This window comes from Watersipora subatra, chromosome 8 (genome assembly GCF_963576615.1).
Source record: "Watersipora subatra chromosome 8, tzWatSuba1.1, whole genome shotgun sequence".
Lineage (NCBI taxonomy): Eukaryota > Metazoa > Bryozoa > Gymnolaemata > Cheilostomatida > Watersiporidae > Watersipora > Watersipora subatra.
In genome coordinates this window covers 62,701,830-62,729,198 of record NC_088715.1, presented here as the reverse complement: position 1 = coordinate 62,729,198, position 27,369 = coordinate 62,701,830, and the positions used below count along the sequence as shown (strand labels likewise).

General features: G+C 35.8%; 1 protein-coding gene across 2 annotated transcripts in view; it reads right to left on the bottom strand.

Moving 5' to 3' along the window:
* Positions 1-21: 21 nt before the first annotated feature.
* LOC137401984 (uncharacterized) overlaps positions 22-27,369 on the bottom strand; it is a 28,717-nt gene continuing 1,369 nt past the window's right edge. Inside the window, exons 2-7 of one of the 2 annotated variants that reach the window (XM_068088453.1) lie at positions 12,068-12,238; positions 11,286-11,364; positions 10,383-10,524; positions 9,608-9,746; positions 7,144-7,785; positions 22-299 (exon numbers count right to left, since the gene is read on the bottom strand). In XM_068088453.1, coding sequence (XP_067944554.1) covers positions 160-299; positions 7,144-7,785; positions 9,608-9,740 — 915 coding nt within the window. In that variant the 5' untranslated portion in view covers positions 9,741-9,746; positions 10,383-10,524; positions 11,286-11,364; positions 12,068-12,238 and the 3' untranslated portion in view covers positions 22-159. Of the gene's footprint in view, positions 300-7,143; positions 7,786-9,607; positions 9,747-10,382; positions 10,525-11,285; positions 11,365-11,901; positions 11,955-12,067; positions 12,239-27,369 lie in introns of those variants that run through there. The other variant, XM_068088455.1, reaches the window with a different exon arrangement.

Genomic DNA, 27,369 nt, shown 5'->3' with positions numbered 1-27,369 from the left:
ATATAAGCAGCTAAAATTGGCTAGTAAAGCATTTTTTTCAATAATTTTAGGAAACGAAATTGGTTAAAATGGGCCAATAAGAAAATTAGAGTTAAGAAGGATTTCATAAAATTAATAAAAAACAACAAAAAAGCAAAAAGGTCACAACTTAGTCCTGTCCTACTGAATATCAAACTTAAGTAGTCCCTTACGCCTAGCAGCCACCCAGAGAGTGTTCTCATTTATACACATATCAAATATCTCATCACCATCCTTGATGTCAGAGAATATAGGGTGATTTATTTCTCCTTTCACATCACCTGTCAAGTAGACAAAATTCTAAACATGAGCTATTCATTTGTTGTAAATAAGTGGACCATCAATCAATTATCACTTGCTATATGATATATTTTATATAAATGTAAAAATAAAAGTATAAACAGTTCAATTTGTTATATTACTAGTTTAATGTACTGCAAGGGTAATGCAAGTCTCTGCATGAAAAATTCATTGTTTTTTAACATTTAACAACAGTTACCATTATAATTTTCACACTTCATATCAAGATAAAAGTGTTTCTTGCAGTTTAAATAAATTAGAAGAAAAAAAACAGCTGTAAAAGTTTTCAAACTTTGTCAAACAACTTTAACTTTCAAACTTCATATCATAAAAAAATTTTTTGTACAGGCCAATTGAATTGAGCAAAAACAAAATAACTATAAAAGTGTTTAATTGGAAAAGTGAAATATGGAGTGAGTTAAAGCTCGATTAAGTCTGTTTTCCTGCGATTACAATAAAGGATGATTTGGTAATAGAAATATTAATACAAACTGAGAGAACAAAATAAAAATCATGAATATGTTGAACTAATAATAGCAATTCGTGCATAGAAATTTGGGAGTATAACAATCACTGTTTCCATGATGCGCAGTACTTCGGAGTTGCGCTCTCTCCGAATCATGGAAACGGCGTCTTTGCACTGAAATCACTGCGCACTGAACAGTGCGAAGCCAGTGCAAAGTCGCAGCAAGGAAACAGCAATTGCGCAGTAGCAGCGCATCGCTCTCATGCCGTGGAGACAGATTCTTCGAGCGCCATAAACTAGTACAAAAGTTATCCTGCTTATCTTGTCTTTGTTATTCTTCCGATATTTTTTCACTTAAATTTTATTATGGTTTGCTCCTATGAGGATGATGAAGTAATTACTTTCATGGACTTTGTTATCAATACCAACACTTTTCGAAAAATAGGTGGCAAGTCCTAAAGTAACATTTAAATAATCTATTACTTATATAAACATTTACTAAAAATATATTATTTGTAAAAATTGTGTTAAGGTTTGTAAATCATTGTGAATGTGTACTGTAAATAAAAGTATAATGATGACAAAAGCATAAAAAGACCGTTTCTGATGTTCGGTATCCATGATCGATTCCATGTATCCATCCAGCGATTCGATTTATACAATTTCTCTTCTCTGGCTAATTTGCTAAAAACCACTACGCAGCATGTAAACGTACAATCATCTCGACTTCGGAGAAGGCTGCATCGAAGCACTGCGCATCATGGAAACATAGTGAAACTATCCATCAAAACTTTGAATACAGTGATACTGGTATCTCTCGATACTGGTACAAATGTAAAAATGATATATATCGGACTGTCTTTGCCTAACACTGTGTCTGACCGATTGGAGAGAGGATGTAGAGGCTATTCCTTTTTGAGATAATCGATGGTTCGGGTGAAAAGTATTACTCTTTACTGATTTAGCATTCAGACCTTACTGGAAATATAAATGTAGCGAGCATTTGAAATTGAAACAGCAAAGTTGAAAATTACAAATTAAAAAAACTGGTAATAATAGCAAAACAATTAGATCAAAAAAGATTTTAAATAATAAAAATGCAAAAAGCAATATTAGTAAATAATCAAAAGTGCACATTTGGCGTACACTTTTTCACCATTTGCGAGTGCATACAGTATACGGGATATGATAATAGTGATCAAATGCCAAGGACTCTACTATGGCTCAGTAGTAGTGGTTTAATACTTGTGGTTAAAATCTCACAGAGTTCAAATCTAGCATGCATCACATTCCTGCAGTGTATCGTGAGTAACACATACAAACAATATGTATCTGCTGCTGATAGAATTAAACCTAGTTTAATTCCCTAAAAAGTCACCATATGATAACAGCTACAGAGTAATGTAGTAATGGGTGACACTAAAGTTCTACTTTCACATGTATTTGTCAATGATACAGTTTTAGCCAAACATTCTTTCACAAAGTCAGGGAGTAATTGAACTGTTATACGCCTATTAGGGAAAGTTTGTTAGGAAAGAAATTGAGTTTGTTTTGTTGTAACTGCATCCACTAATATAGTTGCAATGCAAGTTTTGTTTACTACAAGCCATTTAAATATTGTTAGGTTTTCTTCTCAACAGCAAACTGAGTCGCAGCAGCTACCATCTCATCAGAGTCACACTCAAACTTTTTATAAAATGTTCACAATAACTTTTAGCAACTATTTGTTTGGATTTGAATTGGATTTAATGAGCAACATTATATTAAAACCTTTTTAAAAGTTTTTTTACCAAATGAAACGTGTTTTTAACCATATAAACTTGAATGCCATTTGAATTTGCTGATGATGAAGTATATGTTAACATGATTTATAAGTTTAACAAAAGAACTAGCAAGCTGTTCAATGTTGAGTAACATACAAAGATGTTCTCAAAGGTTGTAACAACTGAATTCTTTGGCACTCTATAGAAACTATAGTCAATTTATTTGACAAAAAAAGAGTTAAAGTTGCAAGCTACTAAATTCATGAACTCTATTTTCCAGATGAACTGTAGACTGAACCATGACTATGACACGCATTAGTAAATAATACACTTATTTATCTCAAGTCATATGCACTGCATCTGCATCAACAGAGTATTATTATCTCCATATTTGGTCCCTCAATCAAAAAGCACCCAAAGTGTACATGTTAAAAATTTAAATGGAAACGATCAAATAATATTTACCACCTAATTTAATTTCATATATTTTTATGAACTTTCTGAGAGAGCTAAAGCATAAGTTACTTATTACATAATTGTTAATAAAACTCTAACAATGACATCTAGTTCCATGTACTCTCAAACATCTGTTTTCATTGTGTAGCCTGAGATCTTGTATGCATTAGCTGCAGTTTTATCTTGTATATCCTCACATAGAAGAAATTCTTATTTATAAACCAGCCTAAAAGTAGCTCTAAAATAGTGGATTTATAAAAGCAGATCATGAAAACTGTAAAGTAGCCGTATGCAGCTGGCAGTAAAATATTGGAAAGAGAATGAATGAAAGTAATAATCATTATTGCTTTTTGTCGCGGTTTAATTTTTAATGGCATTATTGAAACTATTAAAGTTAAAAAACTGTGTACTGAGTTCTATGTAATAAGAGTTACTACCCAAGCTTTCATGACAAGTAATTTTAACAACAAGTAACTCGGTAAGCGTTACAAAGGACGAATCATGTACTGTTGTCACTGTCATTACTATTAACAACCAAGTTTGCTGCCTTGAGTATTTGAGTCATTGCTCCTATCTTGGTAAAAAAGCTTAACAGAATAAGGGCAATAATAAGCCTTCACATGTGTTTTTTCTTCAAGTTGAAGACTTTGTATGGTATAAAACCAAACTGTAAGTAAAAGGCTACCAGCCACATGCTTAGCATGGTTTAATGTAGTGCTGGAAAAGAGTACTTCTTGGCTAACAGGGTTTTTAGGTAGCCTATCAGGTTTGTTGATACAGGTTTATGTCTAGAATTTCCAAACATCAGACATATTTTAAAATTTACAAAACAATTATATAATTCTATTCAATTTATTTATCATCTTTCACTATTTTCTATTGACCGATATTCGTGCTCGCAGCCTAAACCCTTTGAAATTTGAACACCAACTGTCAGTTTTCAGGCATGGCGTAGGGTGTGTCAAAACCCCTATCGGCCGGAATTCCGGCATTCACATGGCTTTGTTTACAAAAGCAGCTTCTAAGTAACAGCATAAATCAATCAAATTAATTTTTGCACAAGATATTAGACAAGAAATTTTACTCCCATATGTAAAAGTTGTAAATACCTTTACCTACTTCCTTTGTTTTAATAACAAACTTTATTTGAACGATATGCCGAAGAAATTAACAAGACTCATTTGTTGGTAGATCAAGAACTTTATAATACTAACTAGAATTTTCCAGCATATTTTGAGTCATAAAAGAATGATGAACATGTGCTCAATGAATATGATGCTATTGTAAATGATTTTACAAATTTTTAAAATCGTACAAACTTTTATAGTTTTATCCCGAATAATGATGAAGTTCCGCTTTTTCTGTCTGTTTGATGATAAAATTAAATTAACATCACATCATTATGCTTTAGTGAAAACAGAAGAGTGAATGTAAAGTGCATCTTTTTTGATAACTTTTTTAGCATTAAACTCAGCGTATATTTGAGAAAACATGGTAAATATTATTATTGTTTAGTTACCAATTGCAATATTTTAATAATGTTTGTTACCTTTTACCCAGAGCAGTTTAACAAAAAGCACTGAACTTAGTATCTGATTCATGTGTTTTCTCACCATGTTGATCTCTTGTTATATCACATGCTATATCTGTCACACCTTATTTCTATGCCTGATTATTTCATTGTGGAAAACCAATAGTGAGATTTTCTTCTCCAAGCCACACTAAACTTAAGAATATTGAAATGGAGACACATTAGTATACACAGTACTTAGTATAATGATAGTAAGTATATCACAATTATACTAGCTGATAATCTGTACTATAATAAGTGCTGTGTCTGTCCCAAATAATTCTTATGGGTTAGAAAAAATGGCATTATACCGGTTTTGAACACACACATTTGGTTTTGTAGCAAGCCACACTGCTTAGCCACTCCATCACCTTGCTGCATTATGAATTTTTTTTGCAGACAACACATGGTGATTAAAAATGATAACCTCTTATTGTGCACCAGACTTCCAGGGTGCTAGCTGCCAAAAAGGACCAACCACCTAACAAGCTAGCGGTATGATCATGGCTGAAAGTCATTAGATAAAGTTAACTGCGTTTTAACTTTTAATAAAATTTAATAAACCCTAGTTATATGGCTGCCTATTTCACCATGGGTAAACAATAATTGAAGTTGTCTCCTACCAGCTAACTTAATCATATGAATATTAAACTAAGGTGGTAGATACTATAGTGTACATAATACATAGCTGAATAAGAGTCAGTATATCATTATTATAGTAAAGGGCTAATTACCATAAAGACCACGCAACATCAAGTCATTGATGTGATCATGATTGAAAGTCATTAACTCTAGCTAACTAATTTTCAATTTTCCACCAAATTTTGACAAAAGTAATATTTTGCACTAACGCTAAAAATGATCTGAGAGCATTGCTTAATCATGACACAACTCAGGCGTGTAGTACGTTCGCAAAATGAGAATTACTAAAAAAGTATTAGCTTCCACTCATAATATTATAATAATCATCAGATAATCTACTATATAAATGGCAAAAAATCTGTCTGTACATTTGTGTGTATGTGCGCGAGTGTTAGTCCACCTTCTAGAGCGGTATTTCCTTTTTTCAATTCAGTCGTACAAAGCAAACTGAATTAATATGAGTAGAAAAATTGAATTAGTAGTAAATATCGGTGACAAATTAAATAAAATTTATTACTCATTAAATAAATTAATAAGTAGTAAATTACATGCAATTAGTATTTACTATTGAATACTAATATCTACGTGTACAGGAAAGGTCACATGAACATTTGTTTCTTGCGGCCACCCAGACAATTGTTTTCGCGTTTTACCTACTAAATTTCGACTTCCAAAAGGTAAGTACTTTTCATTCAATGTGGTATTGTCTCGGAATTGCCATACATCCACTACTTAAAAATGTTGGATTTGCCACTGTTCATAATAGTAAACATGTTCATTTCCTTCCGCATCTGAGTTACGTTTACTTTTTTCCAGCTACAAGTACTACAGAACTAAAGCTACTACAGAACTTTAACGTGTACTCCAAACATTGTGATAGGCGAAGGTGAGAAGAGAACTGGGTATATGACAAAAATCTCACCATTTCATTCATTTTTAGAAATGTTTTCAGTAGCAGTTCTGGTCTGTTCTAGTCATAGTCATGTTTGGTCAGCAGTTTCTGCTCGGCAAAAAGGCTATTATGTTGGCATTATGTTTTATTATTGTAAGGTGCTAATGCTGTATCTGCCTTGACATCATACTATCTGTGCTGTTATACATGTAAATTTTACCGATAATAAATTTTATTAACACAACCCCATTACTGTCACACTGTCTATATATACCATGTCAAAACACAGGCTATATATGAAGTCCTGGTGAGCCATGATTAGTGTTTTAAGCATGTAGAAGTCTCCATTCAATAAATGCTGGCTATAGCTCAGCAGTGCAATAGCAAAATATTTTGTAGAATTTCTTAAAACATTCAAAATTTTTCAATACTGTCAGTTTGAAGAACTTCAGTTTGCCTAGCAATGTCAGTTTCATTATCAGTTCTCTGTACAAAAATAGAACAACTCCAATTAGAGTGGTTTGAGAATGGTGCATATTAGACTAGCTGTAAAAATATTGCAGATTTCCATTGTTCTCCCCAACATTATTAACATATATGACTGCATATGTGTGTGCATAGTTTGATCAGGGCAAAAAATTCAGTAGACTGAATATTTGGAGTTTTTTTAAAGTATGAAAGACGACTCTCAATAAACCTTTTGCTGTACATGAATCTATTCCCGTGGACGGGGGGATGCAGCTAGTTATAATATAAAATATTAGCCGTTACACGGACCACTCAGTGTTGAGCTGAAGATATTCAGATTTTTTTTGCAGTTTTCAGCTGATCAAAACTCATAACATTTAAAATTTAATGTATTAACCTTTACTAACAGTGCTACATGCATTTTTTCACTTTGCTAAACACAGATACACAGAAATTTTTTTTCTGCAATTAAATTTATTTACCTTTCTATGCTTCTCAAATCGATTATATTGTCTGAAAAATAATATATTGCTAACTAATAACACTGTTGAGTCAGCAGCAGACCCACCTGACAGAGAAGAGAGCAGGAACAGTACTCTACTTCTGCGGGACCAAGTCCAAACATCTTTACTGACATCACAACAAACACCTCTGGGATCAGCAACTTTACTGCTGGTCCATCGTATTGTGCCATCATTTCTCAGTGAGTGAACTTTGTTTGCGTTGAAGTCACTGACTATGATACCCTTTGAATGGCTGATAGCTAAGTGATTAGGTCTACTAAATATAGCATGATAAATAGGATCAGCAGTTTCACCAGTTAATGAATAGACCCATAGCTGATGATGCTCTTGGTCAGCAACATGAACCTGATCATTAGTAACAGCCAGCTGGCTAATAAACACATATTTGGGCACAGACCACCTCCTCAATTCATTGTAGTTGCTCCCATCATATACAATCACTTCTCTTTTACTACCACTTCCAGTGTCGCAACACAATGTGTATATGCAATTTTTGTACCACTGGATAGATACGATATCACCATCAGATACAGGTTCAGTTCTTACTACACCTCCATTGCTGATACACACAGTGAACTTCTTATTGCCTCCTGCTAAGATCTCCCCACTAGGTTTCACATCTACAGAGTAGCAAGTACCAGCCAGGACTGTATCACACTTTCCAAGAGTTGGCTGCTTCTTGAGCCCTGCAATTGCAATCAAGCAACAGTGTAACTAACACTAATGAAATGACATATCCCATGGAAACCTTGTCCACCTCTAAACTACTTGTAGTCAATATAGTGGAAAAAAGTCTATCAATAGTGACTCTGTGATTCAAATCATCATCTGTGTGATACTATTAAAACTTATAGTAAATACTAATAAGGTACTAGAGTTGTGAGGTTAATGAGGCATGTTATTAATGTTCACATATTTTGTTGTAATACTTATTTTATTATTGCAGTTTATTTACCAACTTTGTAAAAAACTGGTGTTCATGATAAAACTATTCTAGCAAAGAGATGATAGAGATTACTATTAGTAAACATATTCTTTAAATTTTAAAAAGCATTTGAGGTCCTTATTAATTGGCTAAAAATTTAGAACATTTGAATATCACTAACACTTTAATCACGCATTTATTACATCCATGGTTCATAAATTAAAACTTCTATAAATGGGTTAAGCAATCAGAAACAAAATTTATAAAAAAACACAAAATAATTTTTCTATGTTGCTGAAAAATGTGTATTTGTGTACACGAAGTTTAAATGCTATGTGCGGTAAAGTAGTCAAACTTTTAAAATAACTGTACATCATGTTGCGTTTCCATGCAAAACAATACTGTCTTTACTGATTTACTGACAGCTAAGGAATGTTGTTGATTGAAGCAGGAAGTGTTATCAGTAGTATTGTGTTTTGCAAAGCTCTTGGGTTAAAGCTAGGAAGGAAAGATATAGTCGGTGTCGTTTCAAAAGTCACTGCCTAGTTACCATTAAAACGTAAAGTTATCAAAGTATCTTCGCGTACTATTCAATCATGTTTGTTTGGTTTTCATAGAATTTCACAGTCAACAGTTAATTGGTTTAGATGAGACAACTTTTTTCATTCATTCACAATCAAAGTTGAGAACCGATCTCGGCGGTTGATCTTACTGTCGGCGATAAAGACTCGGAGCACTTGACAAGGGATCTATTTTCTCTATCTTGTCTACACAACTTCTTTGAGGTAAGTGATGAAAACTTTGTACTGTTTAACAGTACACTGCAGAATTTCTTGATGAGGCAAGCTTTAAGAACTATTGCGCTATGTAATCTATGAATGTAATCTGAAAGCCCAAAAATGTTTGAACAATCTGAAACAAAATTCATAATAAATGGAAAAAATGTTTTTGTTGAATTTCTGAAAAGCTTTTAGAAATGCTACAACACTACAATGCATGCAAAACAACATTAGAGGTTTTATAGGAGGATTATCAGTTTACGTTCACTTTTCAGACTTTAATGTAGCAATAATTACAGGCACTTTAGAATAATTTTATACAGTAAACTGCGTTATAAACCCAACAACTTTTTAAAATTCACATATCTTGTTGTAGAGTTATTATGTAAACATCTAGTATGTTCCTATTGTTTTTCATTAAAGGGTTTTAAAGGTTTCTTTTAGAATGAGATTTTCTAAATCTCCTCATTGAATTACGATATGTATTTTCACAGATTATTAGAATTTACTACTAATAGATTCTAATCTAAACTAGTTTGTCGAGGACTCAGGCTAAGACTGGGACCATACCTTTTTTCAAAGTTTTGCGATTGACTATTTAGCCTTAGGTTTATTATTATCACAATACTTCACTCCATCTCCAAACAAATATTTGGTAAACTCCCAAAATGCCAATTGTTGTTTCTACTATTACCAGCAAAGAGTCATGTCTCATCATATTGAGTTTGTAAAACAAGTTCATTAACCCACATTCACATTCTATAAACTACTCAAATCTTAGAATAATAATAGATATTTATTTACCCATAGATATGTGCTCCACAAGTCTGATGAAGTCAGTATCCTTGACTTTTTCCATATCAGCACTATAATTGACTAAAACTGATTGCGCTTCATCTTCCATCAGTTGCATTACCTGAACTTGAGAAGCTAACATAGTTCTCTAGAATTTAATAATAAAACAGTTACTAGTGATAGCCCCGACAAGGCAGATAATAAAAGCTATAATATCTGCTATATGCAAGACATTTCAGTCTTTTTTTAGTAGACATCACACTCTAGTAGTAGAATAAAATTGCATTACAAAAGCTGTAGGTTACAGGATATTTAACAACAAGCAAATAATGATAGCGGACGAACTAGGCGGCATAAATGGTTTTAGGTTACTTTTAGGGAACTGGCAGCACATATAATCAAAATGACTACTCACCCACTGGCATATTATGTAATGCAATTTCAGTGTGTGTTATTTTAAGCATACATTATGGTAGACTTTATTTAAAAGTTTTATACTTTCTATGAGTTTTTCTTTAAATAAGTTTTAGATTTTTTTTATTTACATGTAGTTTATGGCCAAATGCAAAATTTAGGCATGCTAGAGAAATTTAAAGTGTAACCTTTTGTAAAGTTAAACTAGAGTTAAGTACAAATATCTACAAATTGAACTACTTAGTGTCTCAGTGTTTAAAACATTCTAAATGCTAGAATATTATAACCAGAAATACTATAAAATATTCCATAAAATAAACAGAAATATAAAACAACCTGAAATATAAAGCATTGTTTTTCGTTTACTTACATTTTGTTTTAGAGAATTAATTTCTTCTTTCTTTGCTGCTTTCCATCTTTTAAAAATTTCCTCGCTCTGCTTTTTCAAATCGTAAAAGTCGGTAAGCTTGTGGAGAGAGTGAGAAAATGTGCACTGCTTCTCCTTGCTGCATCTGAATGGATATTATTTTATTAAAGTAAAAACTCTAATGCAGTCAACAATTGAGCTCACTGATTGCGCTGTTCAAGCTTAAAATTTAACTTACTATAATGTTAGAAACCTTCTTCCTTTCTTAATTGAAATATGTAATATTCACTGTCTTTAAATACAACTTATTTATGAATTTAACCTTTTTTTTAGTTTTTCTCATGACATATCTCAGCTAAGCTATAAGAATCTTATTTTAATATATTTAAATGGTATTTTATCTGATTGATTAAAACAAACACATGATACAGTCTTGAACTCAAACAACCAGATTTATTACGAAAAGTTTTACATTTTATTTAAATTGTCTTCATTCAACTTTTATTGCGGCACTTCATCTAGCCACGTTTAAAATAAAACTAGTAATTAGCTAAAAATAAAACAAAAAAATTAGCAAAATAATCTAAGCTTACAGTAAATACATAACATTAAACATTTAGCAGACTGAAATTGTAATTGTTTAATTCATCTCTAATATGTGAAGATAGTAACCTAGTTATTAAACTATCATTAATATGATGGGTGATAATTAACTTCACGGCTAAACTGATAAAATAGCATGATGAACTAAAAACAACCAAAATGACATGTACTATAAACCAAATCAATTATCAATACCTATCAAGTCAATAACCAAGTCAATAAATTTGTACACTTCAAACCAATGGCATATTGAGACAGCATTACAGATAATAACAGTACAATACTTTGACACTCCACAAGTACCTTTGACAGATGAACTCTTTACAATTTACGCACTGCCAGTCTATAGGTCTCCGACATCCACTAGACTCACAAATGGCCCCTGAAATAAGAATATAGTAAGAATACTACTATGTGAGTTGTAAATATGCTGAGGAAACTAACAATGGATTGAAATCAAAAAAAGACCGGCGTACCTGACTCATTTATCAGTCAAAATATGTCAGCATCTACTCATGAAAAATGCATTCGGAATATTTTGTAGGAGCTGAAAATGAAAGCTTTTGACAATAAAAATCTATGAGGTGAAATTGTATCTTCCCGGCATATAAAGTCCATCAAACAACCAATCAGCTCAACAACTTTACAAAAAACAATTGAACAAAATGGCAGCTACTGCCGGGTAATTCTTAATTAAAATGTATATAGTCTTGCCTAATTATTTCTCAGCAAACCATAGAAATTTACTCAAATTTTATTCAATTTTACTTATTTATTAAAAATTACTAGAAATAATAGAAAAATTATCTAGAGTGAGTAGTGGCACACACCGGATGTCAATAAGAAATAGTGCTAGTGTAAGCAACATTCATTGGCTAATCAAGAAACAAATCATAACATTTAAATTTAGGCAACTAACCTGTATATTGTAATTTATAAACAACTTGATAATAAACTTTTAGTTAAAACAAGACTCTGAATTAGAGTGATATCAGTATATACGCGCTATCTGATCAGTTTAGATGTTCCTGAATACTTCTTTTAAACAGATTTGTGGACTCTATAGCATCCTTGGAATATGTTACCATCATCTAGCTTGCTGTCTTTAATGGCAGCGTTGAGCTTGTCAAGCTGCTCTTGTAGAGGATCGGCCAGTAAAATGTTAGGGTAATTTGATGGGCTCTCTGAAATCACTAAGCTACAGAATGGGCAGTGTGGACCTCTTTCTTCTTGAGATGATGTAGACACTATCTGTTCTACAATATAAAATGCATATCTATTAAAACGATTTGCTACCTCCCAAGTGAGCCACTGTAAAAATATATGATGAATCCTACGTGACAATCATACAATATAAAAAGCAGAATTTTATAATGGCAGTCTAAAAGTAAATGCGAACCAAGAAATTAGCTCTCTATTTAGTTTTGCTGATGTTTTCATCTTGAAAGATCTAATTAAGAATTTGCAAAGTTAGAATAAAATATATATAAATTATTTCCAAAGATATAAAAAGCTTTGCGGTGAAACGCTGGTCACGAATCAAGTTTGGGAACTAACTATCAACCATACTTACCAAATGCTATCAATTGTAAGCATAGCTTAAGTTAATTAGGAGTTGCCTACTGCTGGGAAACGAGTTAAATATACCTCAATTTAGTGATTGAACTACAGATAAAATTTAGAAAAAAAATATAGCGCTGGAAAGCATGAATGTGTAGGCTAATCCAGTTAAAATTCCGTAATTGTGTTTGATGTAAATATACATGTATTTATCACAAATCAACATCTGTTATGATAATGAATCAGCTGTAACTGAGTGAACACCTGTTATCAGGATGATTTGCAGCTATAACAAAGCAAGCTGATACGTGGCACTGAATCAAATTTAGGTGCGACAGACATTAATAGAAAACAAATTTGTATCTACAGAATGTCTCATAAAAAATGGATTAGCCAGACTAATCCATGAGAAGATCATGATTATATGAAAACAAAGAGGAGGGAATCCATGGGCATAGTGAGCAAATGTACCTAGAAAAATGTTATTGAGAAGCTGCGCACTCAAATACAGCATCCGTGTTGCTCCACTAGCAATTATAAGCACTTACTGAAAAACCCTGACGTATTATAAATACATTACGAATGCTATCGTTGGCTATAAACTGAAATTTAGCAAACACCCTAGCCTACGTAGGCAGCTTGAGAGAAGTTTTTTCCACCATAATGTGTGCAAGTCAAAACTACTAAACTTGAAAGTTTTGGAATCATTAAACAAGCTAAAACTTTGTCCACTTTTTCCCGCAGCAACGAGAGGTGCTTCAAGTAGGTGGTTATGAATCTGAAAGAGTTGAGCCGGTGTGAACAGGTAAAATAATTGCAGCAGGGAGAGCTTGTGCTGCTTAAAATAAATTATTAGGAAAGGCTGTTACTTTGCATCAGTGAACCAGAGTATGAATTATTATAGCATAGATACATGTCCTAGTTATTTTGAATACTCCCGCTTTGTAATTGATAAAGTGATTATATAGCTGAAGTGGAGAGTAATATAAAACTGTGGCTCGCAAACAATAATTGTCCATCACAGCTTACAGAGAAAGTGGCACTGATATCATATTGTATTGAATGAACCAAATAAGTACAATCTATGCTAAGTGAAGCAGACAAACCAGACACAGATATACATACACAACTAGACAAGATAGACACATGATATACCGGCTCACTTAAACAAGATAGACATATGGTATACTGACTCACCTAGACAAGAGAGACACATGATACACTGACTCACTTAGACAAGATAGACACATGATATACTGACTTACTTAGACGAGATAGACACATTATATACTGACTCACTTAAACAAGATAGACACATGATATACTGACTTACTTAGACTAGATAGACACATTATATACTGACTCACTTAGACAAGAGAGACACATGATATACTGACTCACTTGGACAAGATAAACACATGATACATCGACTCACTTAGACAAGATAGACACATGATATACCGACTCACTTAGACAAGATAGACACATGATATACTGACACACTTAAACAAGATAGGCACATGATATAGGCTACTGACTCACTTAGACAAGAGAGACACATGATATACTGACTCAGTGAGACAAGATAGACACATGATATACTGACTCACTTAGACAAGATAGACAAATGATATACTGACTCATTTAGACAAGATAGACACATGATATACTGAATCACTTAGACATAATAGGCACATGATATGCCGACTCACTTGGACAAGATAAACACATGATACATCGACTCACTTACACAAGATAGACACATGATATACTGACACACTTAAACAAGATAGACACATGATATAGGCTACTGACTCACTTAGACAAGAGAGACACATGATATACTGACTCACTTATACAAGATAGACACATGATATACCGACTCACTTAGACAAGATAGACACATGATAAACTGACTCACTTAAACAAGATAGACACATGATATACCGATTCACTTAGACAAGATAGACACATGATATACTGACTCAATTAGACAAGATAGACACATGATATACTGACTCACTTAGACAAGATAGACAAATGATATACCGACTCACTTAGACAAGATAGACACATGATAAACTGACTCACTTAAACAAGATAGACAGATGATATACCGATTCACTTAGACAAGATAGACACCTGATATACTGACTCAATTAGACAAGATAGACACATGATATACTGACTCACTTAGACAAGATAGACACATGATATACTGACTCACTTAGAAAAGATAGACACATGATATACTGACGCACTTAGACAAGAGAGACACATGATACACTGACTTACTTAGACAAAATAGACACATGATATACTGACTCACATAGATAAGATAGACACATGATATACTGACTCATCTACACAATACAGACACAGGCTAAACTGACTCACCTATACAAGAGAGACACATGCTATGCTGACATGGCAGCATTCTTAGTTCAGTGTGCTTGGTACATACAGGACAAAGCAAGTTCTCTCTTAACTTTTTGATAATATTTTCTCTGCCTTCTGCCATTTCTTACATTGATGACTTTCTGCAAAATCATTGATTGAATAGGTCTTCATATTTGATAACTCCTAAAATACAAACAATGTAGAGATAGATGATGCACATTTGTACTGTTACAGCTTTACAAAATAATATATCAATATATGTATTTGATCAGCCATCAGAAAACAGCGAGCCGGCAGTCAACAAATGAAGCAATGCTATTTTTGAACAATAATGTATGCAGCGGCAGTAGGATGTACAACGCCAAAGTGCTATGCTGTGTTGACCAGCAGACCATGTTTCCAAAGGGTGCTATTATAGTATAGTGATGGTTGTGCAAAGCCTTGTGTGAACAGAAAGTTCTACATATAAAGCAACAAGGAAGCATAACCTATGCAAGGGTTGCTTTGTTGGTCATTAAAGGCAATTTTTATTGCACAAAGGCGGTGTATCAAATCAAAACTGCAACCTTGAGTCTGGATACAATGAGAGCAACACGACTGTTTCTATGATAGTATTTCAGCATCAGTCACTGCGCTATCACTATATAGAAACTTACGAAGTCACTGGCAGTCCAGTGTGCTGATAAAACACAGATAAATTTAACCCTTTGAACCATGGCCGTTTTCATCGAAGCGTGTCAGTAATCCTGGGCGATCTGTCCAACGATCCAAAGTTTTTTAACTTTTATTAAATATATCTAAACGTGCTCATAATACAATTATATTTAGTGAAACAATAGTAAAATGGCAGGCAACCTGCAAAATATGTCGTCAAACAGCGAAAAACCATTACTTCACCATTATTCGGGCTAAAACTATGAAAGTTTGTACAATTTTATAAAAGATGTAAAAGCATTTACAGTAGTATCATATCTATTGTGCACTTGTTTATCATCATTTAATGACATAAAATATACTGAAAAATTATAATTAGTATCATAAAATTCTTTATTTGCATCACAATCATTTATGAACTCGCGATATCATTCGAATAAAATTTGTTGAAGGTATTGGAAAACTATTAAAAATAGAAGTAAAAAACCTGACCTAACTTCTTATGCGAGAATTAATTTGATTGGTTTCTGTTGTTACTTAAAAACCGATTTTGTAAACAAAGCCATGTGAATGCCGGAATTCCGGCTTTTAGGATTCAGATGCCCTACACAATGCCCAAAAAACCGACAGGGTTTACAGGGTTAAGTTTTTGTACAAATATAAGCTTGAGGATTAAGGCAAGTGTTCAAGTGTATGGCTACCAAAGTATGAGCCTCGAGAAAGTGTGCAGTGGTACTAGGGTGTGCAGTGGCACTAGGGTGTGCAGTGGCACTAACTAAGGTGTGCAGTGGCACTAGAGTGTGCAGTGGCACTAGGATGTACAGTGGCACTAAAGTATGCAGTGGAACTATCAGGGTGTGCAGTGGCACTAGGATATGCAGTGGCACTATCAGGGTGCGCAGTGACACTAGGGTGTGCAAATGATGAAGCGCTACGCTAAGCTGACAAACAGACCAAATTTTCATCAGATGTTATTATAGTGAAATGATGGTTGTGCGAAGCATTCAGTGAACTGAAATTTCTGACTCTGAATCTACAGAAAGCCTAAACCTTTGCAGAAAGGTGACGTTGTTGGTTATTAAAAGCAAGTTTATTGCGTAAAGATGGTGCATCACACAGTTAATTCACATCAAAACCACAACCTTGAGTCGGGATACAATTGGAGCAAAACGACTGTTTCTGTGATGGCATTGCAACATCGCATGGGGTCTGTCGCTGCATTATCACTGTATAGGAAATTAGTAATTGACTGGCAGTGTAGAAAGTTTGGGAAAATTACAGTTCATATTGAAAAAGCTTGTTTCTTGTTACAAAGGCAAAATATTGAGAGTTGGTTTGTGCGAGCCGATGAATCTTAAGATCTTGAGATTGGATTTTACTGAAGGTGCGCAAACCTTTCAGTTTCCCTAATATAGGGAAAATTATAGAACAATAAAATCTAATTTCAAGATCTTAACGTTACTATTCTCAAAATTTTACCGTTGTAACAGGAAATGAACTTTTTTCCAATATGAACTATACTCCTCCTTAAATTTGCGTAAAATTCATGCAAGACATTTCACAGCTAAAATGAAAGGACAACTCTTAATTAAATGTCGGTCACACTGAGAAGGTTCGAAAAAAGGATGGGAGCAAAGGCTAAAACGATACTAGCGAGTCAATCCTGGTTTATTTATCTACCTTAAGATTTCAAATTATGGCACGTTTCAATGGCTAGCGGAGAATGAAATGAATGCGGAAAGAACTATAAGGCACCTGCTACCTTGGACTAACAAGCAGAAAATCCTCTGAACTTCAAGAAAGAATATTTATTGGTTCTTTGTTTAATTATTAACTTTTTTCCCATATTAAAAATGTATTATAAAAATGTAACAAAACTTTTATATTATGTATTTACTTGTGAATAGCATTTGTTGTTTTGATAAGTAACTGTCATTTTGACCTACAAATTTTAATTACTCGTAACCACCAATCATATGTTGTGTTTGCTTCTGCTCGCTTATATAAACAGTTGTTTTTGGATTTGAGGAGCAGTCAAGACTTGGCTAGTATGGTGAGGCATACTGTGATATCACAATAAATTTATTCAAGTACAACACACCTTCTTTTGTAACTTAGCTTGGCTCACAAGGTGTGCTAGTCTATTATACACAGTCTGCTATCAGCTGTTATAGATTCTGATATATCAGCTCTTGTTGCACTGGTACATATACAGTCTGCTATCGGCTGTAGTATATAGAGTCTGTATTATCGGCGCTTTTGCTGGGATTGCACTGGTATATATACAGTCTGCTATTGGCTGTAGTATATAGAGTCTGCATTTATTGGTTATTGTTGGAGTTGCGCTGGTCTATATAAATAGTCCGCTATGGGCTGTATTATATAGTCTAATTTATCGGCTTTTGTTGGAGTTGCGCTGGTATATATAAACAGTCTGCTATCAGCTGTAATATATAAAGAGATTCCATATTATTGGCTTTTTTGCTAGAAATGCACTGATATTTATACACTCTGCTATCGGCTGTAGTATGCAGAGTCTGTATTATCGACTCTTGTTGGAGTTGCGTTGGTATACATGTATATACAGTCTGCTATCGGCTGTTATACATAGTCCCGATTTATTGGCTCTTGTTGGGGTTGCGCTGGTATATCCACAGTCTGCTATCGGCTGTGTGATAGCAGGTCGAAATTGGCCGTCTTTAAACTGGCAGAGACGAAAGTATAGTTAAATTAGAGGTGCCTAAGCTTCTATAGCCAATCATCAGTTCCTGTTTGGCCTGGTTAGTGGGTTGCCCTGATTTTACTTTAGCAGTCCAGTGTGCTAATAAAATACAGAGATTAATAAGTAGAGATGCCCCGATTTTAAATTCACCAGCCAATTCAGATTCCGATCCAATACACCGATTCTTATTGAAAAGTAATCTGATTCAGATTTTTTGTGTTGCATAGATAGTTGTTCATTTTATTATGCGAATATAAACATAAAGCAAAAAAACCATAAATATTAATGAATTTATTTGTATTTATGGAAAAATATATATATACATACTCACATACTGACATACCATGCATGTAGTAACAAAACAGTCCATGTTTCTTGTAATTTGTAAATAAAGATAATTGCAGTTGGTGATACAGTTCACTCTGTGATAACAAAGTCTCTCTTTTATTACTGGATGAACTGCTTCGCCTGTACAAATGTATCAATGTTTCTTTTAATTACCGTTAATGATTCAATTCTCTTAGTAAGAAGTCTCTTCCTTCCATCATTATCAATGCAGCCAGTAGTAGTGAAGGGAGCGCTCACTTGTCACATATGGCGGAGGACAGGCTAAATACCAATAAGCCACTGGGGTTACCGTTTTTCATACAATACAAATGATACATTGTATCATCAGGAAGGAGAGAGTGATAGATAACTTAACGCAACGACTGTTTAAATTACTTTCGTAATGCTAGTAAATAGAAATATTACACTACGTTCTTGTCTCCCATCTTTGTTATCTTGTTCGTAATTGACTGCAATAAATCCTATCGCTGTAATTCGAAAATAGCACGTTTTGTGATTACCTCCTAGTTGAAGCAAAAAGTTTCTTTCGCTGTGTTGATCAGGCTATAGACATGAAATAAATAGTGCGGCAGGCCCGAAATTCATTAGGTAAAAGTAAGGAGCTTAGAGTTGATGATTTTTTATTAGTGTCGCTAAAATAAAAAATTTCTGCGACATAGTTGATTTGTAAAAAGTGTCAGAAGTTTCAGATTTTTTAAGAAAAGATCGGCCTATTCAGATACTTGATACCCATATCGGCACCGATATCGATTCTGGTACTAAAATCAGGGCAACTCTATTAATAAGTACATGTATTTGTACAAATATTTATAAGCATACGAATTAATTTAAATGCTGATATATTGGCCTACTAACTTGAATGTTACGAGCTCGAGCCCCATATTATGCAACCCTTTACTCCAACTTTGATCCCTTGTTTTGGGTAGAGGGACTGACAGGTCTATCATTTTAATAGAGATTAGCACAGCATTATCCAGTATTACTAAAATATAGTTACTTGTAAATACCCAATAAAATGGCTAAACATAATGTGAATACTGAAAAGTGAAGCTTCAAACAAGGGGGAGTTGGACGGAGAACACATTTATGGAAGTTGTCGAAAAATCTGTTTGAATTATTTTGCCCAATAATGGTTCAACCTATGACACCTTAAGCACTTGAAAATAATTTTAAGTACTTGAAGTACTAGTGCTATTAGAACTTTTAAAGAAAATTTATCAAATTCCAGTTCAAAAACATTGGCTACTGATGGTGCCTTGAATAAGACTTCTATCTTTCTGTAATGCTCAAGTTAAAAGGGATTATTCCCTATGGCATATGTGTGTTTTGTGTCCGGTGAAAAATAAACATTGCTGTCAGTCATAGCAATGTAGTTTAATGTGATTTTATGTAGTAATGTTGTGTTACTGTAATACCGCAATCTTATAAGGCAACATATCATACATATTATAATATACATATTTATACATATACTAGCTGTGCTACCCGGCGTTGCCCATGTAATAGAACAGCCTTTGGACAGAAAATTGATTTGTATTTAACATATAACAACATTTGCCATTCTAACTTTCAAACTACATATCATGAGAGAAGTGTGTCGTGTAGTTGAAACAAATTAAGAGGGAAATAAAAACAACTGTAAAGGTTTTAAAACTTTGTCAAACAACTGTACCTTTCAAGCTAGTAGCCTGGCATATTGCCAATGGAAACTCCACTAAGCTAGTTAATAAGGTTAGGCTTCCAATGGCAGTAAGAATTCCATGAATTTCCATGAAATTCCATGAATTTGAGTCTTTATTGTTGTCAAGCTCAGCTGTTATAATAATAGCCATAGCCGGATTTCCAACAGACAGACGGAATTCCAACACACGGACTTTGAGAAATATATATACAGACATGTTTTACATACAGGTATATACAAAATAAATACACACTATTTAAATGTGTATAATAAATATATGGTTATATGTTTAGTATATAGTACATTTTTTTAAGCTTTAGGAACAAAACTGTACTTCAAAAAGAGTTTTGAACTCAAAACCTACAGGTTTGCATAGATATGTGCTATACAAAAAGCCAAGTGGCTACATTGCTATACAATATAATGATTGTGTGAAGTAAAATCAGGACAACCTCGAACCAAGCCAAGCAGGAACTGGTGCTTGGTGAAAGTAGCTTAGGCACCTCTAATTTAACTATACTTCCATCTCTGCCAGCACAAAAGCCGTTAGTACCAACTGGCTATCACACAGCCGATAGCAGAATGTGGATATGCAATGCAGCCCCAACAAGAGCCGATAAATCAAGCTGATTGTGTAAGTAAGATTACTAACTGCTGAATTATTTGTCCAGAAATCAACACGATCAAACGAAACTTCACTAGTTTTGATTCGAAGCATCTGGCTCAGCATTTATAGACTGACAGGTAATTCATGTAAACAACAGTGAAATGCTATGATAAACTGACAGAAAATCTGTTTCCAAGTCTGTTGCAGACAATCTCAGTCTATTTTCAGTACAAGAAATGTAGACCCGAAAACCTAAGACGCCTGTCACTCTTCCCGGAGTAATCAGCAACGCTCACAAACATCACTCATAAGTTTGTGGAGGTCGCTGGTTGAGCTATGCTTTTGACTAGCAGAGGTTCAAGCAGAGCAAGTTTTAGGTTTTCAACCTAGTGCCACCAGAATGGGTATTTGTATTAAATAACGAATGTGAAGAAAGAGGTTGTTTTGGTTATGGAAGGAAAAAGGTGACGATTGTGATGACTGTAAATTTAAAAGTGATGACAGCAAGTTTACAAGTGACTATTCTGACGACAACTTTGTGTGATAGAATCCCCACTTAGTGGTGTAACAAATTGAGCATGTGACATAATAATAGATCAACAGGATGAGGGAACATATAAACCAGATAATACTTTCAATTGTTTTTATTAAACTACACAAAGTAATAGGGAACAAATATTATTTAAAATATGAAGACCTTTACAGAAGAATGATCAATGTAACATTTTCGCAAAATACTAGGTTTATCTTCCCTTAAATAGTTCTGGCCACAAAGTTTAGCGCCTGTGACAAACTTTCAGCAAAAATGATCAAGGTCCAGAAATATTCTTGCTTAAAATAAACTAGCTCTTTGCAGAATTGATCAAAGTCCAAGGGCTACAAAGATAAGAAGATAACAAGCCACATCACCATGCAACTTACATAAGTAACTCCAAGAGTTACGTCATCTACAATTCTCATGATTGGAATTAGTGCCATCCCATGACAACGCTCAGACGATAACAACCAGCGTCATGCTGTGTATGAAGATCCGCATCTTATACCAATTTACACCAGACAAGGGATTAAAAACTGAAGATTAAAGGTTAAGAAACCTCCGCGGAGGGAAATACAACAGAACGTGACCAGGAACCCCAAAAATTACAAAACTCAAAATGGAAGAGTTGAAACATATAGTTCCAACCTTGGGCGCCAAGGCTAATTCTCAACCCATATACAAGGACACATATTCATTCATATACTTCACTCTTTCAATACAGCATCCTAATGGCGGACAGACTTGTCAGGAGATTAAGTGGAAGAGTCGACTTTCGGAGAATAAAGGGAGTGACTATATTATTAATCTCTAGAAATTACTTTTATACTATTGTAAGTTTAGTCTAGAGTGCTACTTATTATATATTTTCTTGTTTTCAAATAAGCATATAAGGTATTGTGAAACCCCTCTTCGCATACCTTAAGGATTCCCTTTCTCAGAGCATAGTCTTAGATTCTCACATCTAGGAAGGTCTTTTATAGGATCCTGATTACGTTAATCAACAATACATTGGTTAAACAGTCATTTATCAGGATTGGTCCTAATCTGAGAAGTCAGTAATGACGATTAGCAGTGTATCCTTGAGCTACTCCCTAACCATTGTAAGAGTAATTGGTAGGATAATCCAATACTATCATTAATTAACACAACAGTGTTATTATGGCTTTCGTAAGTATCTCTCGAGTTAGAAAACAGATAATTACTTGCATTGATGATATTATAGCCAATTCAGATTCAGATTTTCGTGATTACACACATAATTAAAATAGCAGCACTAACTTTGAAGGTGATGAAAGTAATAGTTTTGGTAAGAGTATAGAACATCGCGGAGGATCGTTTTAACTTCGTAGCGATTGTAGCTTCACATAGCTTTAGCGACGCACTAAGTATAGACACGCTGCACTTTTTGAATAGCGGTATTCGTAAACATTTCGGCAAAATAAAAATGTTGGCAAAAGCACGTAATGTAATGCAAAACCAAATTATTGCAGTCTTTCTCGGACGCTGTCAAGAAAATGTTGTTGTGGTGTTGCGACTCGTTCATTTTTGTTTGGTACAATTTTAGATACGGCAAAACCCCATATTTTACTGCAATATAGCGTTTAAAATCAGAATATTATACGCTAACATTGTAAAATTATCACCTAATAGAAAATAAAGCGTAAAGCAGGGGTGTACAAAATTTTTGCAAAAGGGGTCAGATGTGGCGTGTTAAAAAATTAGGGGGCCAACCTTGGCGGGCATTTTTTTACATAAAACAGCAATTAATTTAAATAAATTTTACCGAGCCAATTTATGTTTCATATTTGCTTCTTTATTTCAATTTCAGCTATTTTAAGCATGTGTTTTGGTTTGTTATAAACATGCATATCAAAATTGCATTGACATTTTAATTGAAATTTAATAATCACTTAACTTCACTTTTTTAACACTAATTTTTTGAAACAGTTGAAAAGAAGTAATTGTACTCTTGGATACAAATTACATTTAAAACGTGAAACAATATCTGACAATGGCAGTTTCATATTTATAGAATTTTTAAACAAAATTACAGAAAAATGAACTAGTACATGTATTAGGCATATCAACAAGTGCAGGGCTCATTTAAAATATGACAGTACTATAAATGTTGATTGGATTTTTAAATGTTTAACATGCAGGTAACACCGCTTCTGTCCAATTGATTAACCCTTTGAACCCTGGTGGTTTTTGTTAGTGGTGTCAGTAACAGGCCTGCCAACCCAAGAGTTGGGCAATGCTTGAGATTTGGTTTTGGGGGCAATTGATTTATCAATGATAGTATATATAAAGTTGTGGAAAAAATCTCACACATTTTCATTTTTTCTTTGATGTGATTGCGTGAGTCTCACGTCCAATGCGTGAGAGTTGGCAGGTTTGGTCATTAACAATAGGAAATCTGTCCAACGATCATAAGTTTTTAAACTTTTTTTAAATAAATCTAAACATGCTCATAATACAATGATATTTGGTGAAACATTAGTGAAAAGGTTGAACAACCCATATCAAATGTCATCAAACAGAAAAAAACAGTGCATCCCCATTTTTCCGGTCAAAACGATAAAAGTTTGTACGTATAAAAAAACTCGTAAAACATTTACAGTTGCATCATATCCATTGAGTGCATGTTCATCATCATTTCATGACTCGAATTATAGTGGACAAGTATTGTGTTGGTTCCTGCGACCAACACGTAGAGGCAACTAGGTCGGCTTACTCTACCGGTCAGCATTCGCCCTTCACAGGAGGTTGTGTGCTGGTTCCCGTGACCAACACGCGGAGGCGACTAGGTCGGCTTACTCCACCGGTCAACATTAACCACTTCACACAAGCGATTGCACGAAGAAGGTTTTGTACTAGATCGACAAGGTCGACCTAGGGTCGACGAGGTCGACGGGGTCGACAGAGGTCGACAGTGTTTTTATGAGTCTATTCCCACAGCACAGTCCATAGACCAAGTCTTTGGAGATAGCTATATGCCGTGGTAGTTCCTGTATTGCTTAATGTAGCAGAAGGAGTATGATTCAAATGCACTGCATGTATTGAATGAATACAAAAAGCCGAGACCCTGCCTTATGTACATGAAATTATGCAAATTAGATGATAAGATAAGCCTCCCTTAGGGGCGTGGCTAACAAAAGAATAAAAGGGAACATAACTCCGGTTAGAAACTGTACAAGAGAGGATGTAAATCTTGTGTTCCATCACACACGCCGCCCCTATAGACGGCAATCGGCTATAATAAAAAACCAAAAAAATAAAAAATAAAAAAACACAAACGAGCTAGAATATACTACAAGATAAAGATGTGTAAATAATGGTTTCTAGGAATAGTCAATGTTTTTATCGGAATCTGTATCGTAATCTTTCACTTGGTCGACATCTGGTTAGCCATCTCTTCCAGGCGGCGGGCCGTTCATCTGAGGCTGGAGGCCTCCTCTCGAAGGGCGTCTACCGTGGCACGGGGTCGGACATCCCCCAGTCGACTTTGGATGCTCTCCACCGTCGTTAGCGACTTCCTGGGAGCAGGTATGGGCTTCCCCTTCTTGAGCGGACTCCACTTCCGATCCACCCGCTTTTCCTTCGGGGGAGAGGGAAAGGGTGCCTGCGGTCCTCTCCTCACAGGGGGCTTTATTTTGACCGGACCATGAGGCATAGGCTTCTCGAAGGCCGGTGGATTGATTAATTTGACCCTCCTTATCCATGTGGGATAACTGGCGCGGTCGACCTCGTAGATTTTGATGCCCGCTCTGCTGTGATTTTTCCGGTTCTCCATGCCCTTCATTCTCGATTGGTGTTTGGCTATCGTATCCCTCGAGGTAGAATTTCTTCCACATTTGCAGAAAAACCTCGTGAAGTGTTGTGCAATATGAATCCGACGCCTTCGGGGGGTGGAAAATGACTGATGGCACAACGGGCAGTGGACACCGTCTTCCTCACACAGCTTCATTATTTTTCTGGTCGTCTCCTCTGAGACCCACTTGGTCGGTATTCGAGAGCTCGGAGAAGAATCTTCCTTTGTCGTGTCGGAGTCTATACCGTCCAAAGTTTCATTGGGAGCAGGGTGCAGTTCTAATGGAATTACTAGCTCCGATAGCAAGGGTAGAGCTCCGGTAATTGGAGAAGCTTCCTTGATGGTTTCTTTAATCACTTCCATGGCTGGAGGGTGTAAGTGTGCGTGTGCGTGCGTGTCGAGCTGGTAACAAACAGTGAGAGAGCTTTCTTTATTTTCCAAAATGGCCGCCCTTCGGCCTTGACCCCTTCTGGCCTCTCCTGATTGGACAGTACTGGTGTCGTAATCCGCTAGATACGCAGGGGGCGTTGGGGCCGAGCTGAGGTTTCGCTATATGTAGTACTCGTCCCTGGATTCGCCGGGACGGGCGTACTCCCTTCTTCGGTCACAGCATCTGGATTAGGGTCGAGAGTGTGCTCGAGGCCGAGTTGGCTACGGGTTTGGGGTATAGTCGTATTTCTTTCGGAACTGGTATGTCGACGACTTTCTGGATGGTTGTAGAGTGGATGCGTATCTACTCTCGATCTTGTTATAGGTGGGACAAGAGGTAATGGTTCTATATATATATCTGGAGGTACTGGTGCCTGATTGTGTATATGTCTTTTTCGAGGGTACCCTCTCATGTTTGGCCTTCTAGTTGGCTCGATTTGAGCTGGGGCCCTGCCTTGCTGTACTTCACTTGGTCGGCAGAGCCTCAACCTTCCTTCTGCTTGCACCGACCTTTGTCCGTACCTTTCAACTTCGTAGGTGTGGTTGTCATAACTCTTTAGCACCCGGTAGGGGCCAACGTATTTTGCGGCTAGTTTTGGATTTCCTCCTTTTCTACGTCGCTTGCTGACTAATCACACCAGGTCACCTTCGTTGAAGAGGGGAGGTTCTGTGGTGTCCGTAGTCATGATTTCTCGCTGTCTCTCTCGCAAGAGGGTATGTGCTTGCACGAGCCTCTCATGTATGATTTTGACATACTCGTGTGTACTGGTGAATGAATCCACCAGTCTTCTATAGTGTAATTGGTCGGGGAGGCGTAGCTCTCGCCCAAGCATGAGGAAATTCGGAGTTTCCCGGGTGGCTGAGTGGGGCAGCCCTCGAAACATACGCATGAGTTGCGGTAACAAGAGGTCCCAATCTTCTTGTTCTCTGCCGAGTAGCAGCGCTCGTAATGAGTCTCCTAGCACCTGGTTGTTCCTCTCGACGACTCCATTTCCTTTGGGGTGGTAAGGGGTTGTCCTCGTTTTGTCTACCCCCCAGAATCCGCACAGTTCTTGAAACAGAGTAGATTCAAATTGAGCTCCCTGATCTGTGTGTATTATCTCTGGCAACCCGAAATAACAGAACACACGCTCATCTAATGCATGGGCGACTGTGGGGGCGGTAGCATCGGGAATGGCGAGGGCGTCTGACCATCGGGTGAAATGGTCCGTCAACGCCAAGGCCCAGCTATTTCCTCGTGCTGTCTGGAGAAGGGGGCCCACCAGGTCCACCGCCAGCCGCTGCCAGGGCCTCCTTGCATACAACCGTTGGCGGTTACTAGAGTGTCGAGGGGCGCCGGGTTTAGCTCGCTGGCAGATTTCGCATGACAATACAGCCCGCCTTACATCGCCGGCTATTCCTGGCCAATACCAGTCTATCTGTACCCTCTTCAAGGTTTGCTCTACTCCACTGTGGGCTTGTTCGTGTGTCCTCCATAAAACCTCTTGGCGTAGGCTCTGAGGGCACACAATTACAACTTTCTCCCGTCCATTCTGTACTAGGTGGAGGGTCAGGACCCCAGACTCGTCGATCTGTAGCTGGTGGTACATCTGAGCAAGTCTACGTAGCTCGGGGCTCCCCAAACGTACCACCGCTTC